Genomic DNA, 17,055 nt, shown 5'->3' on the forward strand with positions numbered 1-17,055 from the left:
GCCATGGTGTCCAGTCACTTTCCTGCTCTTCGGTAATTTCCGAGTGACATTTATATCTTCCAAAGTTTACATAAGTATTCAATAGCAATGATTTCATAGGCATAAAAGGTCAGTTATTATTGCAGTTTAGACAAATAACCTTTTGTTCTTGGTTTGATTCGGGTTAAAGAAGTGATTACTTGGTGTGCTTACAGTAAAATAAGCCTTACTCAGGACACAGGTGTACGGTTACACCCACACCTGCGGGCAGACGCCGGCGGGCATGCAGGACATAAATAACAGAAGTAACCAGATAGAAATAGGATTGCTGTCTGGACAGAGATTATGATCCAGTTGAAAAAGTAGCCCGGCCAATGTTTCTCAGTGGTTGTGTGGAGCTATGAACCAGAGGTCATGGTTCGATTCCCGGACAGGGCACACGCCCAGGTTGCGGGCTCTTTCCCCAGTGTGGGGCGTACAGGAGGCAGCCAATCAATGATTCTCTCTCATCACTGATGTTTCTATCTCTCCCTTTCCTCTTTGAAATCAATAAAAATATGTTTTTTAAAAAAAGTAAAATTCAAACCCTTTGTGTGGAAGCCAGTCTTTCAACATCTTTTCAACGAAGAGCAAGTCTGGGCATTTCCTGACTCACTGGCTATTATTTTCCCATTTCTGGATTATTTATTTATTTTTGCTTTTTTTCCATGGTAGAACTGCTTTTTTCCCAGTGAAATTTATGCAAGCACCCATTTCAGAAAACATTTTAAATTGAAGTAATCAACTGATGTCCCAGAGGTCCCCACTGCCTCTCCTCCCTGCCTCCAAGAACCCCAGGTCTCCTGAGCGCACAGTGTGAGGATTACTGCTTTGAGTGACAAATCACAGATTCTCAAGTGTGACTTGTCAAACTGCTCATTTATTTATAAGCACAGTTGCAAACCCAGTTGACAGGCCTGCAGAATGTTCCGGGTTTATAAATGTGAATGTGCTCAGTCTCCTGGGAGAGGCGGGGAGGTAGGTACCACCTGTGCAGAGAGGCACATATTACCGTCACCACAGATGAGATGGAGATGGGGACATAGTCACTCCCTCAGCTGCAGGCCCAGAGAGGCTGCTGGAGGTGGGGGGGAGGGGTGCAGGGGCACCCAACTGGCACCGAGGACTCTTCCAGGATAGGAGGGTGCGGGGTCAGGTTCCTTACTTGGCTGCTCCTGCAGGGTCAGGTTCCTGTATGCGGCCAGGTCAAGGTTCATGCTGCTTTTCTGTCTGTAAGGTACCTATTTCCCCATGATCCCCCCAAAAACAAACTCATTTTGTGAGTCAGCCAATAGGTAACTCTGACTACGTGAGGGGTGTTCACATATACTTAGCCCATACATTTTCATTCTACCTCAGATTAAGGTGACCAATCCAGACAGCAATCCAGCCTCCCCAAACTTGACCCTGAGTCTCATCCTATATAATGAAGAGCTAATATGCTAATTAGACCAAACAGCAGAATGACAGTCTGGACGACCTTCGGGACGAAGCCTGGGCTGCGAGTGGGAGCCCCTGGCATGAATTTTGTGCATCGGGCCTCTAGTCATCTACACTAATAAAAGAGAAAAATGGTAATTGGCGTACTGCGCTACCCTTTTCATTGGCTAATCAGGGCTATATGCAAATTAACTGCCAAGGAAGATGGCAGTTAACTGCCAACAAAGATGGTGGCTAATTTGCATATGTAGGCACAATGCAGGGAGGCGAAAGGGAAAGCAGGAAGAAGCCCCCTGCCACTGACAGTGATCGGAAACCCAGGGGGAAGCTAAGAGGTGGGGGGCAGTGCAAAGGCTACCCCAGGGCCGCCTTTGCCCTGCCCCCCAGCCATGATCGGAGAATCAGGTGCTTTGCTGCCCTGGCCAGTGATAGCAGGAAGTAGGGGTGGAGCCAGCAATGGGAGCTGGGCACGGTCGAAGCTGGCAGTCCCTGGAGCTAGGAGTCCCTTGCCTGGGCCTAAAGCGGAGCCCATGATCGCGGGGCCGCTGCAGCTGCGGGTCCCCGCTGCCCGAGCTGGACGCCTCAGCCAGAGGCGTCCTGCAGGGGCAGGGGTGGAGCCCACCCAATCACGGCGCCCCCCGCTGCCACTGCAGGTCTCCGCTGCACAGGCCGGACGCCTAGGCCAGAGGCCTTAGGCCTGGGCAGGGGCGGAGCCTGCAACTGCGGGGAGCTGGGGGTCCCCTGCCCAGGCCTAATGCCTCGGCCAGAGGTGTTAGGCCTGGGCAGGGCCAGAGCGGGAGATCGCGGGGAGCTGGGAGTCCCCTGCCCAGGCCTGACACCTCTGCCGGAGGCCTCAGGCCTGGTCAAGGGGCTGATCCGGTGATTGGTGATCGGAGGGTGATGAGGGTCAACTCCTCTGGCTGAGGCATCAGGCCTGTGCGGGGGGCGGAGCCAGGGATTGGAGGGATATGATGGTCCCCTTGCCCAGGCCTGAAGCTTGGGTCAGAGGCATCAGGCTTGGGCGGGGGGTGGAGCGAGCGATCAGAGGGAGATGGGAGTCCCCTGCCCAGGCATGATTCCTGGGCCAGAGGCCTCAGGCCTGGGTGGGGGTCAGAGCCAGTGATAGGGGGGAGATGGGGGTCCCCTTCCCAAGCCTGACACCTCTGGCGGAGGCATCAGGCCTGGGCAAGGGGCTGATCAGGTGATCGGAGGGTGATGGGGGTCTACGCCTCTGGCCGAGGCATCAGGCCTGGGCAAGGGGCAGAGCCAGCAATCGGAGGGGTCTGGGGGTCCCCTGCCTAGGCCTGATGCCTGGGCCAGAGGCATCAGGCCTGGGCTGGGGGAAGAACCAGTGATGGGGGGAAATGAGGGTCCCCTGCCCAGGCCTGACACCTCTGTCAGAGGCGTCAGGCCTGGGCAAGGGGCCGATCCTTCGATTGGAGGGTGATGGGGGTCAATGCCTGAGGGCTCCCAGTATGTGAGAGGGGGCAGGCTGGGCTGAGGGACACTCCCCCACACACACACCCAGTGCACGGATTTCGTGCACCAGGCCCCTAGTGTAATAATAATAACAGTAACATCCATCTGTGGAGTTCCTATCATGGATAGACAGTGTGTTAAGATGTTAGATACATCATTGGTTTTAGTTTTCACAAGATACCAATGAAGGGAGTATCATTTATTCATATTTTTAAAAGATATTTTTTTTGATTTTAGAGATGAAGGGAGAGGGAGAGAGATAGAAACATCAATGATGAGAGAGAATCACTGACCCGCTGCCTCCTGCATGCCCCACTCTGGGAATGGAGCCCGTAACCTGGGCATGTGCCCTTGACCCGGAATGGAAACATGACCTCCTGGTTCAGAGGTCGATGCTTAACCACTGACTTATACCAGCCAGGCCCTCCCGCTGTCTTTTCAGTGGGTTCTCCCCAGTTTTTTCTTTTAAGCCCTGTGTTCACAACTTTTTTGTCCCTTGGCCAACTTCTTAATTTCCTGTCTTTTGATTGCTTGAGCTGCAAGACGTGTTAGCATATGCATCTGCATTAATTCTCTCTCGTGTTGTCTCAGGTACCCAAGAGTATGCAGCAAACAGGTTGCTTTTCTTTACCTTTCCCTCCATCTCCCCACAAGCTTGGGGCTCCTCTTGCCCCCACCCCCCACCCCGCCCTGCCACCCGGGTTCATGGAGCTCAGCCTCCCGTCTGATGCTGCTATCTGTGTTTAAGCATATTTCCTCACAGGGGCTGGTAATCAGCCCACACGCCCTGGTGGGCCATCGGCACAGACACATCACGACCCCGTAACTGCGTCATTCAGCACTGCCCGTACCTGCCACCTCAAATCTGTCATAACTCAGTCACCCAGGGTCCAGTCTGTGTTAGTGTGGTGTGTCAGCCACCATGAAGCTGGCGCTAAATGGCCTGCATGTGTTAAATGAGGAGTCACACAGTCTGAGGAATTATGAGCTCTGAGTGTTTGGCGCCTGGTGTTGGCTTGGAAGTTTAGGGCAGTAGAATGAGAAACTTGACTTTGTGACGCATGGCTGTTTATACCAGCAATTATACCTTAGACATAAAATACAACTGCAGATATTGGGGATTAAAAACAGACACTGCGGCAGTCATGTTCTTATTTCATGTAAATCGTTTGAGTCCATTTCTACTCCCTGCGTGTAACACCTCTGCACAGCCCTGGGCTGGTTAACCCCATTAGCTGTATAATGGCCTGGATCTTCTTCGATTGCTGGGTTTCTGGGAAGCATAACGTTAGCTATTGAATCTGTTTAAAATAGATATTCCTCCAGCGCGTTGAGAATGTTTTATAAAAAGGACAGATCAGAGCCCCACGCTGCCTGGGTTTCCCCAGACACCTGAGAAACACGCACTTTCTCAGGAAACGTAGCAAAATTCAATTGATGTGCTACCGGTTTGGGAGGCCCCTCGGGTAGGTTTCCATTTTGGTTTAATTTTTCGATCTGCCCACCCCCTCCACGCAGACACAGTCACACCCCGGCCTGGAGCGACTCTGTGCGAGGAGCCACGGAGCACTGTGATCAGTGGGGGCCCGGGACAGAGGCTCAGGACACACCACAGATGGCACTGCTGTTTTCTATGAACCAGCTGAATAACTAGGAGCCTGCCAACAGGGCCCACATTCACATAATCAGCAATTTCATGACAGCCTTCACTGGACCTTCAGTTTTATGAGTGAGAGTTTACAAAAGAGTAAATACCCGCAAGTCTTATTCCTGATCAGCCAGATCTGAATGAGTTTCTCCGGCTGGATGCGTACCCTGCGTCCCAAGGTGCAGACCTAATAGCCATTCAGTCCAGTCACCACCATGTTCATACCTAGAGCCAGCTCTCATTTTAAACAAAGCGGTTATTTGACTAAGTGACCTCTAGTTAGTTCACGGAATTTGCTGATAATGTTTATAAACATACATCCAGGCCTAGGAAGAAAAAGCCAAAGATTTTCGAGTAGATATACCAGTAAACAGAAAACACATATTAATTAACTACTTATGGCTGTCTGTATTCTTGGAGGATATAAGGAGATAAAGAATGGGAGCTGCCATATTGGGGATACTCTATCCTCTAGACTAGGGATGGGGAACATCTGGCCCTCAGGCCCTAGAAGGCCCAAGAAATCATTTGGTCTGGCCTTGCCAAGGCATCAGGGGTGAGTTAATTAAATGACCAAATACAGCATCTTAATTTTTATGTTTATAATTCTGTATGGCCCGAGAATGTTATAAATATCCAAATGGCCCTTGGCAGATAAAAGGTACCCGCCCCCCTTCACGCTCCAGACTTATGCTCAGCATTTTAACATCCTTCTTTATTTATTTTTTATATTTTATTGATTTTTTTAAAGAGAGGAAGGGAGGATAGAAAGTTAGAAACATCGATGAGAGAGAAGCATCGATCAGCTGCCTCCTGCACACCCCCTACTGGGGATGTGCCCACAACCAAGGTACATGCCCTTGACCGGAATCGAACCTGGGACCCTTCAGTCCCAGGCCGATGCTTTATCCAATGAGCCAAACCAGCCAGGGCTCATCCTTCTTAATTTTAAAACAAACTTACGTTGTTATTGCTACTATGATCCATATTTTGCATGTAAAATTTAAAAATCAAGCAAGCGATCCCAAGCGACACAGCCAACAGGGGCAGCCAGAGAGTCAAAGAGAGTCCAGAGTCTCAGAACCCATCACTCCCCTCAAGAACTTGCAGTAGACTGAGGGGATGAAGACTTGTCTGAACAGGAAATTGTGACAAAGGATTAAGAGCATGAAATGGAGCAAAGATTGTCCTTTCAAGAAATAGGGCTGGGTCATCTTGACAACCATATGCCAAATAAATCCTATATAATAAAGAGCAAATACGCTAATTAGACAGAACAGCACAATGACCATCCAGACGACCTTCCAGACGAAGCCAGAGCTGTGAGGGCCGAGCCCCTTTCACAGATTTCGTGCATCGGGCTTTTAGTAAATAAATAAAAGGACCCTAACACAGGCCTTACACCCTTCCCCCCAAAATAACTCAAAACTGATTTACAGGCCTAAAAGTGGAGCAGAAAACTATAAAATCCAGGAAGATAATAGGATGAAACTGAGACAACCTTGGGTGTGGTGATGACCTTTTAGATACCACTAGGAGGGCAGATCCAGGAAAGAAAGGCATGGTAAGCTAGACTTCATTCCAATTAAAATCGTGTGTCCTGTGAGAGATGATGCCAACGGAATGAACAGGAAAGCCACAGTTTGGGAGAAAATATTTGCAAAGGATACTAATAAAGGACACTAACCTGAAATATACAAACAAATCTTAAAACTCAATGGTAAGAAAACAAACAACTCCTTTGAATAATGAGCCAAAGACTTTAGCAAAAACATCACCAAAAAAGATACTCAGATGGCAAATAAGCACATGAAAAGATGCTCCACAACATATGGTGTCAGGAAAACACGAAGTAGAAGGAGACAGCACTGCACACCTGTGAGAATGGCCCAAACCCAGGCACTGGCAACACCCACTGCTGGGAGGATGGGGTGGGGGAGGGCAGCAGGAATCTCTCATTGCTGGCGGGGATGCAGATGGTCCAGAATCTCTGGAAGACAGTTTGACAGTTTCTTACAAAACTAAATATACTTTTACTATACAACCCACCAAGCACACTCCTGGGTATTTACCCAAACACACGTCCACACAAAAACTCACACATCGATGTTTATAAAAGCTTTGTTCATAATTGCCCAAAATTCGGAAGCAACCAAGATATCCTTCAGTAGGTGAATGAATAAATAAACTGTGGCCCATTCAGACACTGGAATATTATTCAGTATGAAAAAGAAATGAGCTACCAAGCCATGAAAGACCTAGAAGAACCTTAAATGTAAATTACTAAGCAAAAGAAGCCGATATGGAAGGTTACAAACTGGGGACTGCAACTCTATGATGTTCTGGAAAAGGCAAAACTGTGAAGACAGTAAACAGACCAGTGGTTGCCAAGGAATGAAGGAGGGAAGATGAAGAGGTGGAGCACAGACAATTTTTAGGACAGTGAAAATACTGAATGATGCTTTAATGGTGGATACAAGTCGTTATACGATGAACCCTACGATGAATTGTGGCATTTGGTTGATCGGAATGCATCCATGTAGGTTCATCAGTTGTGACCAATGACCACCTGGTGGGAATGTTGATATGGGAGGCTGCAGGGGGGGGGGGCGGGGAGGATGGGAATTTCTGCATCTTTCTCTCAACTTCTCTGAGAACCTAACATGGTGGTGCTCTTTTGAACTCTCAAAAATCAAATTCAAAATACAAGGCAGCATAATGATTCGGTAGAAAGAGCACAGACTCAGGATTCGAAGACTGAATCCCGGCTGTGGTTACCTTAGTATTAAACCCCTGAATATGTTTAATTGATGTGGAAAACCAACTGATCTTTATATTGGGAGAGGGGGGTACTGTGGATTGTAGAATTTATTTTCTGGGACCCATTCAATCATCTCCCTGGAGATAGCAGGTCCTTTTTACTCTCTCTCTACCTCTTTCTCTCTTTCTTGGTCTCTTTTACTGAGTTATCTCTTGTGTTTTTTTATTACTCTGATCTTCTAAGGCAGTGGTTCTCAACCTTGACTGCACATTAGAATCACCTGGGAATTTAAAAAGATTCCCAGGTGATTCTAATGTGCAGGCAAGGTTGAGAACCACTGTTCTAAGGAATGACAACATAGGTTTTCATTAAGGCATTGATTACATCTTTATGTTTGCCTTGGCCAGGGGTGTGCGATATTTTGTGTGTCTAATTGCCAGTAGAGCCATTTAAAGTCATTGACATTAGGAGAACCTTTATTTCTATTTACATGAGCAAGCTTGGTATTTACTTGTTTGTAGAGCATGTCTGTCATTGCTTGTAGCTTGTTAAAATAAGGAATTTTTAAAAGATAACCTATTAAATGGCACTGCTATTGGCAGAGATGTTTCACATTAACTATGGTAATCAGGTGCTGAAATTATTAAAAATATAATATCAATATTTGATCTAAAATGGGTTCCAGTGGGACATTTTACCTAAAATCTAAGCTGTGCAGAGTTAAAATTCACACATACTTTTCTACTTCTTATCTAACTCAGTTTAATCCAATTTATTTTACATTTTCTACAAATCAGTAAAATTAGACAGTCAATTAAAATTTCATGGTCTACAGTATTATCTTTAGACAAAACTGGGAGCAATACTCTAGTTAATAATCTAACTATAAAAATAGCAGTGTTGCTCTAGTTTCAGGAATAAGAAATTTTAATTGCCCAATGTCCTAATTTTTTGTAGTTTAAGAAATTTAGCTATTGCTAGTCTTCCAAATCCTCAAATTTCATGATGGCCTGTGGCTGATATAAACAAAAAATGAGAGCCTTCTCATTTCCTAGTTCCACAGTGGAGGCTACATAGATAGCTCTACTTTCTATAGGCAGACAAAGTACATACTGGATATGTATTTGCTTAGTTGTTGCGATAAAGTGGATGATGTGAATGCTCATGTCTATTCTACTTATGAAGTTTAAATGAATGGACAGCACATGCAACCCAGCAAAGAAAGGGTGAAAAGATTTCCTATTGGTCTTCAGGTAGTTCCTTAGAATGACACAGATCTGACACCTGGTCCAGGTGAGTGTCTGAGAGTTTATTTAAGGTCATCTGTCTTCCTGATGCTTCATCACCACAGCTCCTCAAGTAGGCAACAGTGTAAGTCAGGCAAATGGGCAGGGCCGCACTTTTATTCTCAGGGTCTGCCTCTCACATTCCCGACAGGGGGAGATTGCAGGGTTGTATGTTCAGTCATGCCATGGAGCCTGCTTTCAACTCCTTGGTTAACACTGACATGTGTATGCATGTTGGTGGCTCCGTTTTCCACATGTTCCATTTTCTAATGCCACTGTGAAATCTCCCAGGGTCACCTGACTGTCAGACACAGCTTGTATTTCTGAATTTCTACCTTTTTATGCTCAGAATGCAGTTAAAGGAATAGTGTGGTCCCTCACTGTACTCACTATTAATTTTCTATTGTTAAATGGTTATAATACATCTGCACATGTAAATGTCTTAAAATTCTAATATTATGGAACATTTTAAATGCAAGTGCCTTAATTTGTGATTTAGTCATCTAAATAGAATACTAAGCTTCGGTAATTTGGGGAAATTTTTTTCTATTCCATTGTGTAAACAATTGAACTACTCTAGTTAAGTGGATATTTGAGAAGAAAGACCAGAGAGAAAGGGTATGCTCATTGAGCTGTGGAATGATTTTAGAGGAAGAATTGTGGAGGAAACACATACCTCGCAAGGCAGGTATCAGCTCAGAGAGGCCAAAACTAAGACAGTTCAGGGGCTGATCAGCATGAGTGAATTAAAGCCACAGACGTCCTGCAGGGCGTGGTCACACCAGGCAGGGGTAAGAACCAGGTGAGAGTCAGAAACTCTAGTCTGTGACATGCAGGAAACAAAGGCCAAAATATTAGTATCAGGAAAGAGTAAGAATAAAATTAATCACTGGCACGTAATTGATTCAGTTCTCATAACCACCTTAGTACCATTCCCAAAACAAAAATGAGAGACTGTGGATGGTAGAGTTAAATGCCAAGGACACAGAGAGGAAGTTGCATGTATTCAACAACTGGTCTTCGGAACATACCTTTCAGGTCCCTCTGTTCAAACTACACTGTGACCCAGAACGCCCTCCTTTCCTTGTTGCTTCTGTTCAAGAACTTGGGAAAGTGCTTTGATTCTCTAGCACAGTGGTTCTCAACCTTCTGGCCCTTTAAATGCAGTTCCTCATGTTGTGACCCAACCATAAAATTATTTTCGTTGCTACTACATAACTGTAATGTTGCTACTGTTAGGAATCGTCATGTAAATACCCGATATGCAGGATGGTCTTAGGCGACCCCTGTGAAAGGGTCGTTCGACTGCCAAAGGGGTCGCGACCCACAGGTTGAGAACCGCTGCTCTAGCAGGACCAGAAACCGGTTCATCAAAAACTGAGCGAGGGACTGCGAATGAGGAGTCAGACTGAGTACTAGGCATGTAAACAGCTTACAGCATTCAATCCCCATTGCTCAGGGACACAGATAATATGAACATTTATGGGTTAAAGAAAGGACAGAATAAAACTTCTTTATTTTTATATACATTTTTGCATGCTGATCATATGAAAACAAGATGGCTTCTTAGAAATACAGTGGGGCCTTGACTTATGAGTTTAATTCGTTCTGAGACCGAGCTCGTTAAGGAGCTCGTTAACTCAAATTACTCTATCAACTCAATGCAAAAAAATCGGCAGAGAGACAGCTGGTATCTCAAAAAACTCGTTAGTCAGGACACTCATAAGTCAAGGCCCCCCTGTAAAGGTAATCTTTATAAACTGAAGTTCGACTCATAATGAATTGATCCATGCTTCTCAAATTTTATTGTGCATGCCAGTCACTGGTTATCTTGATAAAATGCAAAGTCTGATTCATATTCTGAGATTCAAACACATAAGACTCTAGGACAGCCGGGGCAAACTACGGCCCGTTTGAAATGAATAAAACTATTGAAAAAAAAGACCGTACCCTTTTATGTAATGATGTTTACTTTGAATTTATATTAGTTCACACAAACACTCCATCCATGCTTTTGTTCCGGCCCTCCGGTCCAGTTTAAGAACCCATTGTGGCCCTCGAGTCAAAAAGTTTGTCCACCCCTGCTCTAGGATATCTAATGGCAATTCAGCAGAAACTAATTCTGTATGTTAACTCATAGTTAACATATTAGTTTACTGCAAGTAAGGTGAGGTGATTCTAGAAAGAGCATGCATGCCAGAGATAATCAGAGATGACCTTCCATCCCCTCTCTAACACAAATTCACTATTTAGTCGTAGATGGATTTTAAATGTTTTGTCAGTCTGCCTTCTCAGTACTTCAGACATCACTAGGCACTTGAAAAATAGTGATTGATTAAGAGTCCAAAAGAAACAGTTTCAATGATGACAATTTTAATTCAATTTAACAAACATTATTGAAATGCTAGGAGCCTGCAAAGGGTGATTATGAAACTACTGTTAACATGACTTGTCCCTTTCTGAAAGTTAAGGGGGAAAAATTATATGATAAATATTGGCATTACTAGTTGGGAAATTTGTCTGATGGCCTTTAGGTATATTTTTTATTCATTTAAAATGTTTTATTAGCCAAAATTTAATGTTTTTATGTTGCTCAAAATTCTTAGTTATTCTTACATTTTGGTGGTAGATCATGCACCCACATGCTTCTCACTTTGACCTCTTCTAATTAAATCAGAGAAACTGTATTTGGCCAGATGTGTGCTGCATTGTATAATAGCTTTGTTACTGTGTCAATAATTGTAGGATTCGATTGTTGATGCAAATTGGGACCAAGAAACTAGATATTTCAGAAATTAAATAAGATATCTAATGTCCGCTGTTGGGGAGTATTCCAAGATAATGACTTAGGAACAATCTGACTGTGTACCATGAACTATTCTAAACCCAGATGCGGTCCCTTCCTCTAACCTGAGGACAGAAAGCAGAACCTGTCACTAGTAATAAACCCAACAGCAGCAGCTGGTTTTATAAAAGCTATAGTTGGCTGATATTTGCTGTGTTTCAAATCTGGTAATTAATTAGATTAGTTACATTGCATGTAATACACATACTAGAAACAAATATGTTTGCAATGCAACAAATACTGTTTTGTTATTGTTAATGGATGTGGCATGCATACCAACCCTCTTGCCTCTCTCGCCTTCAGAACTATTGGCATTAAAATTTGTTTACATAGTCCTGGTAGGGTGGTGCAGTTGGATGGAGCATAATTCCATACACCTAAAGGTTGCAGGTTTGATCCTGGGCCTGGCAGCGCACAGGAGGCAACCGATCCATGTTTCTCTTTTTTTCTCCCTTCCTCTCTCTAAAATCAATAAAAACGTATTCTCAGGTGAGGACTAAAAAAAAAAGAAAGAAAAAAGAATAAACCATAAGAAGAATGCATAAATAAGTGGAACAAACTGATGTTTCTTTCTCCCTCTCTCTCTAAAATCAATCAAAAGAGGGAAGGGGAAGGGGAAGGGGAAGGGGAAGGGGAAGGGGAAGGGGAAGGAAGGAAGGAGGGAGGAAGGAAGGAATAAATCTAATTTCAGAGTTTCCCCTATTATAACAATCTGATGTTTGCTTTTGAGTATTTCTGAGTTTCATCCAGATATAATAAGAATCATTTTATGAATGATTGGGACTTCTTAAACAGCTACCCTTCCATTGTGACTGTATGATTATATGCATGTTAGGAACATTTCATTAGGTCTGATTTATGAAGCCTTCATCTTTCCACTCCACTAGGTCACATAACCAGTGGAGGTGGGGTGGGGTCTTTGGACACAGGACCCTGTGGGTGGCCCTAAGGCACTAGCACTGGCAAACTTTGTCACGGCTGAGGTGGAGCACACCGTTGTTTGGTGGCTGGAAGTGATAAATTAGAGCGGGTTTACAAAGTCAGCAAACTGGCTTCCGTTTCGCTAATACCACGTTCACCTTTCACCAGAAAGTCGCCTTTTCAAAATGCACAGTGAATAGTTGCTTTTGCTGTTCTTCAAACAAATGGGCATTGCAGCATCAAGCGCTCTTCTGATTTTTTAAAAATCTTTATTGTTGAAAGTATTACCTATGTCCCCTTTTTCCCCCATTGACCTCTACCAGCCTGCCCCGCCCCCCAGCCCAGGCTTTCACCCCCTGTTGTCTGTGTCCATGGGTTATGCATATATGCACACAAGTTCTTTGGTTGGTCTTTACCTCTCCCCACCCCCGGCCCACCCTCCCCCGCCTTCCCTCTGAGGTTCCACAGCCTGTTTGATGTTTTATGTGCCTGGAAGGCAACAACGACCTCCCAGGTTAGGGCACGAGAATCATCACCTGTGTCAGGTCAAAGCAATGGCCTTTATTCCAGTGTGCGGAGGCCAGCAGGCCTGCAGGGAGGATGCGGTACCGGGAGGCCAGTGTCACCGGCACCTGGCGGGTTAGGAACGTGTTGGATGGATGGACGTGATCGGTGAGGACACCCATTGCCGAGAGCCCGCTCCCATCAACCACATCTTTTCTCTCTAGAGTGTTTGTCTTGGAGGACGGCAGCCTGAAGATCCAGAATGCCAGCAGGTCGGACGCCGGGCCCTACACCTGCGTGGCCACCAACCCCTTCGGGGTGGCAAGGAGTACGGGCGGCCTTGTGGTGAAAGGTATGTGGTCCCCGTCTGCAGGCAGACTGGAGAGGCATGCGCACACGCGGCCTCGGTCGTGTCTAACCCACATCCCATTGTGTATGGGAGACGTTTGATTTCACGATTTATTGAGATGTGTCCCAGGTTCCTTAATAACGTGCTCTCTGCCAGTGGCAGGCCACGGCTGAAGGGAGCTCGTTGGCAGTGGAAATGCTCTCAGTGGGTAATGAAAGTTAAATCCTGCACCTAAATATCTGAATTTCCACAGATGCCTCAGTGCAAGAGCTGGGCGGGGCAGAGACATTTTGATCAAGTCAATGGATACTATTTCTTTTGGTTAAATGTCCTTCAGAAACTCATTTTGCATGAAAGTTTTACCTGCATGTGAGGCTGCTTGGTGCATCACCAGTGCAGGTATTTCTCTAACCCCGGGTACTTAATTGGTGAAACGCAGGCTCTCTCGCATACACTTTAAGGAGCAGGTTTATCAAAGGGGAGACAATTAAAATATCAGGGTCGGTGCAGGTCGCTGTTGTGTCCCGTCACGTAAACAGACACTCACACAGTCCGTTCTTCATCTTCCACCCTGGCGTCACTCCACACGCACCCTGTCCATCGCCCAGGGACACAATTAGGGAAGAAGTGTCTACTCCCCGACTTTGCCATGTCACTGTGTTGAGCCTCAGCTCATAAAACCAGCATGTTTACTGGGTCCATGTCTCTGTCATGGTTCCACCACCTCCCGGATGATAAAAATGACGGTCTTGATAAAGCAGTTTGAGCAGCTAATTAAGCCTAAATGATTAAACTCAGCCATTGGTACTTTATCATCATTTTTATTAAGAATAAATGTATTCCACAGAAAGGAATTAGCTGCTACATTCCAGCTATCCTTTAAGCTGCCTACAGAATCACTGGCAGGGGTTCTGCCCACATTGCCTCACACTCTATGCCTTTGTCTGAGACACTCGGGAAGTGCTGCTGGTGTCCACCAGGGGGGCGCGATTTGAGGACATCACTTCATTGATATTGTATTGTCTTAAGGTTTCTAAGACAGAAGTGGACAGTGTTTCAAGGAGTGTCTGTAGCTACTTTAATAAAGGTGGTTTCTCCGGCCAATGTCTGGTAGTGTCCCTGGGCTGAGAAGTATAAGTGCTCTCCGTTGGAAAAAATAACATGCTCATTAAGGGGAAAACAAGATTTATTGCCTCATTCAAATTAAGAAGGGACCCGGCCAACGTGGCTCAGTGGTTGAGTGTACACCTATGAACCAGGAGGTCAGGGTTCAATTTCTGGTCACGGCACATGCTCTGGTTATGGGCTCTATTCCCAGTGTGGGGTGTACAGGAGGCAGCCCATCAATGATTCTCTCTCATCATTGATGTTTTTTTCCTTCTCCCTTTCCCTTCCTCTCTGATATATATATACACAAATTTTACAAGAGCTCAGGGATTGGTTCATTTCCAGCAGCAGGTTGGAACCTGGTCACTGCAGCTCACCTTCCCAGGATGAGAAATCCATGGGGAGTCGCACAGGAAGGGTGAAGGATGGGGGATGGCAGCCGTAGAAATGTCATTTCTCTGAGTTTCTGTGAAATACAGGGGGGGGGGGGGGAGCTGGACCAGTGGTTTTGCTGCTAAAATGCAATGCTGGGGATCTGTTCACTCCAGAGAATAAGAAAAAAAGTTCCTGGGTGGACTGAGCCGATGAAGCTCCTCTTCCTCAGATGTTTCTCGGGCCTTCGGCATCATGCTGCTGGCGGGGAGTCATTAACAGGAGGAAGAGAAAGGAGAACCCTCACTCCCGTAGGAACCCCGGGACAGCGGGACTGTGCTTGGTTCTGAGGCAGGAAGTGGGTGTTTCAGATGAGCCACGTGGCCAGGCTTCTGCTGGGGAGGTTCCCAGCTCTTAGGGTGAAGACAGTGGTCTTCACTGGGGCTGCTCCACAAGCGACACCAAAGACCCAGGGACGCCCCTTTCTCTACGAGTGAGAAAACAGCTAAATAGGGTTGCTCAGTGGGGAAAAAACAACTGACTCATGTTTTGCTTATTTCTGGTGTTTCTCCCTGGGGCTGTGGAAACAAATGATCCAAACAAATGATCCAAGTCGGCATTCCCGGTCGCCTTAATCTTCTCCACTCTTTCTTCTTCGGGCAATTTTTTCTTCTTCTAACAAACTAACAATTCTCTTATTTATTAGGTCAGCGATTTTTCCTCTACCTTCTCCTTCCTCTAGTAGAGAAGCATGAGGAAGGCAGGCATGGTCCCGGGGACTGTGTGTGTCCCATAAATATTGATTGATGGAGTGCAAGAGTCCCATCTTCCACCCCTTCCTTCACATAATTTCCACCTGGATTTCCTTGCTCTGGAATCTGAAAGATTTCAAGTTTCAGAGTTTAAGCTTCTTAGAATACTTTGCAATACGGGGCATCAAGCCCTGGCTGGTGGCTCAGCTGGTTGGAGTATCATCCCATAATCCAAAAGATCATGGGGCTCAATTCCCAGTCAGGGCACCTACATAGGTTGCAGGTTCAGTTCCCTCCCAGTCAGGGTGTGTATAGGAGGCGACTGATAGATGTTTTTCTCTCTCTCTTCTTCCTCTCTCAAATCAGTACTAGTAAACATACCTTTGGGTGAGAATAGGAAAAAAAAGAAGAAAAGTCTCCTAATGTCATACCCTCTTAATGAGACTCCTACCTGTAATTCCCTTTCATGTTAGAAGGTTGAAGGTATCACTGCCAAAGAATGATTACTTTACAACCTACAAATGTGAAGTGTTAATCTGAGAAAGAATTATAATAGTATGCATTGGTGCAACCATTTTCTTGACTATTAAGAGTGTAGTCAACTGGTTGTTTGTTAAACTGGTTTAGTGTATGTGCATGTGTGTTCTCATCTAGAATGTCCATCTGATTGTCATTACACAGTCAACTGTAATTATGTTTCTCAAACCCAAATCATCACATACTGACCTACAGGGTGGTAAGGAGCAAATGAGAAATTTCAGTAAAGCTGACAAAACAATCATCTTTCTTTGAATTTCTTTATCAGCCTCAGTCATGCAAGGCATGTTGTTGTTAGATAGCTTGTAAGAAGATAATAGTTACAAGAGGGAGATACTTTCCAGCTTAGGTTTTAGCTGATAAGGCTTATCTGTGTTTAGAGGGTTTGGAAGTTGTCTGAGCTGCATATCTGAGATTTCTGTTTCCCTGATGCACAGGGAGGAGGCCATTTCCACCCAGACATCCCAGCGTCCTTAGCACCAGCCTTTCCGGGGCGTGGAAGGCAGGGACATGGAACGCGGGGGGCATGGAACAGGAGGGCGTGGAACACAGTGACATCGAACACAGGGACGTCTCCCAGGGCACACACGGGGAGTGAGAGGAGAGAGAGTTTAGTGTTCTCAAGCTGGCAGACTTGGATTAGAATCACAGGGCGACGTACACTGCGAGTATATGAAGATCAAACCAGAGGGGGAATTATTCGATCTGGCGTTTGGAAAATTATTAAAAGCGGAGGAACAGCAGGCTGTGAAACGGCCTTGTTTGCAGGCGGCATTTGTTTTCCTTCCCCCACTGGAGAAGTTGGGGATGTTCAATTATAGGCCTCATTGCCTCAGCATTATTTTCAACAGAGACGTCGGAACTTGGAAAAGCATATCTAATGTGCGAATTAAGTTTATTGCTGTTCGTTTAGTTGTTTATTCTTCGTGCTAGAGTCCTTCTGACGCCAGCTAGGCCGGCTGTCCATACCCGGCGGCAGCAGGAGCCTGCGCACTAACGTGGGTCTCCGTGACGGAGAGAAACTCCAAGGTGGGTG

The 17,055-nt window shown here is 45.6% G+C and overlaps 1 protein-coding gene across 1 annotated transcript in view; it reads left to right on the forward strand.

Moving 5' to 3' along the window:
* Nucleotides 1-17,055, forward strand: part of CNTN6 (contactin 6) — a 158,615-nt gene that overhangs the window by 115,300 nt on the left and 26,260 nt on the right. The window contains exon 12 of the mRNA XM_081106269.1: nucleotides 13,127-13,254. Coding sequence (XP_080962395.1) covers nucleotides 13,127-13,254 — 128 coding nt within the window. The remainder of the gene's footprint in view (nucleotides 1-13,126; nucleotides 13,255-17,055) is intronic.

This window comes from Myotis nattereri (genome assembly GCF_964212035.1).
Source record: "Myotis nattereri genome assembly, chromosome: 14".
Taxonomy (NCBI): domain Eukaryota; kingdom Metazoa; phylum Chordata; class Mammalia; order Chiroptera; family Vespertilionidae; genus Myotis; species Myotis nattereri.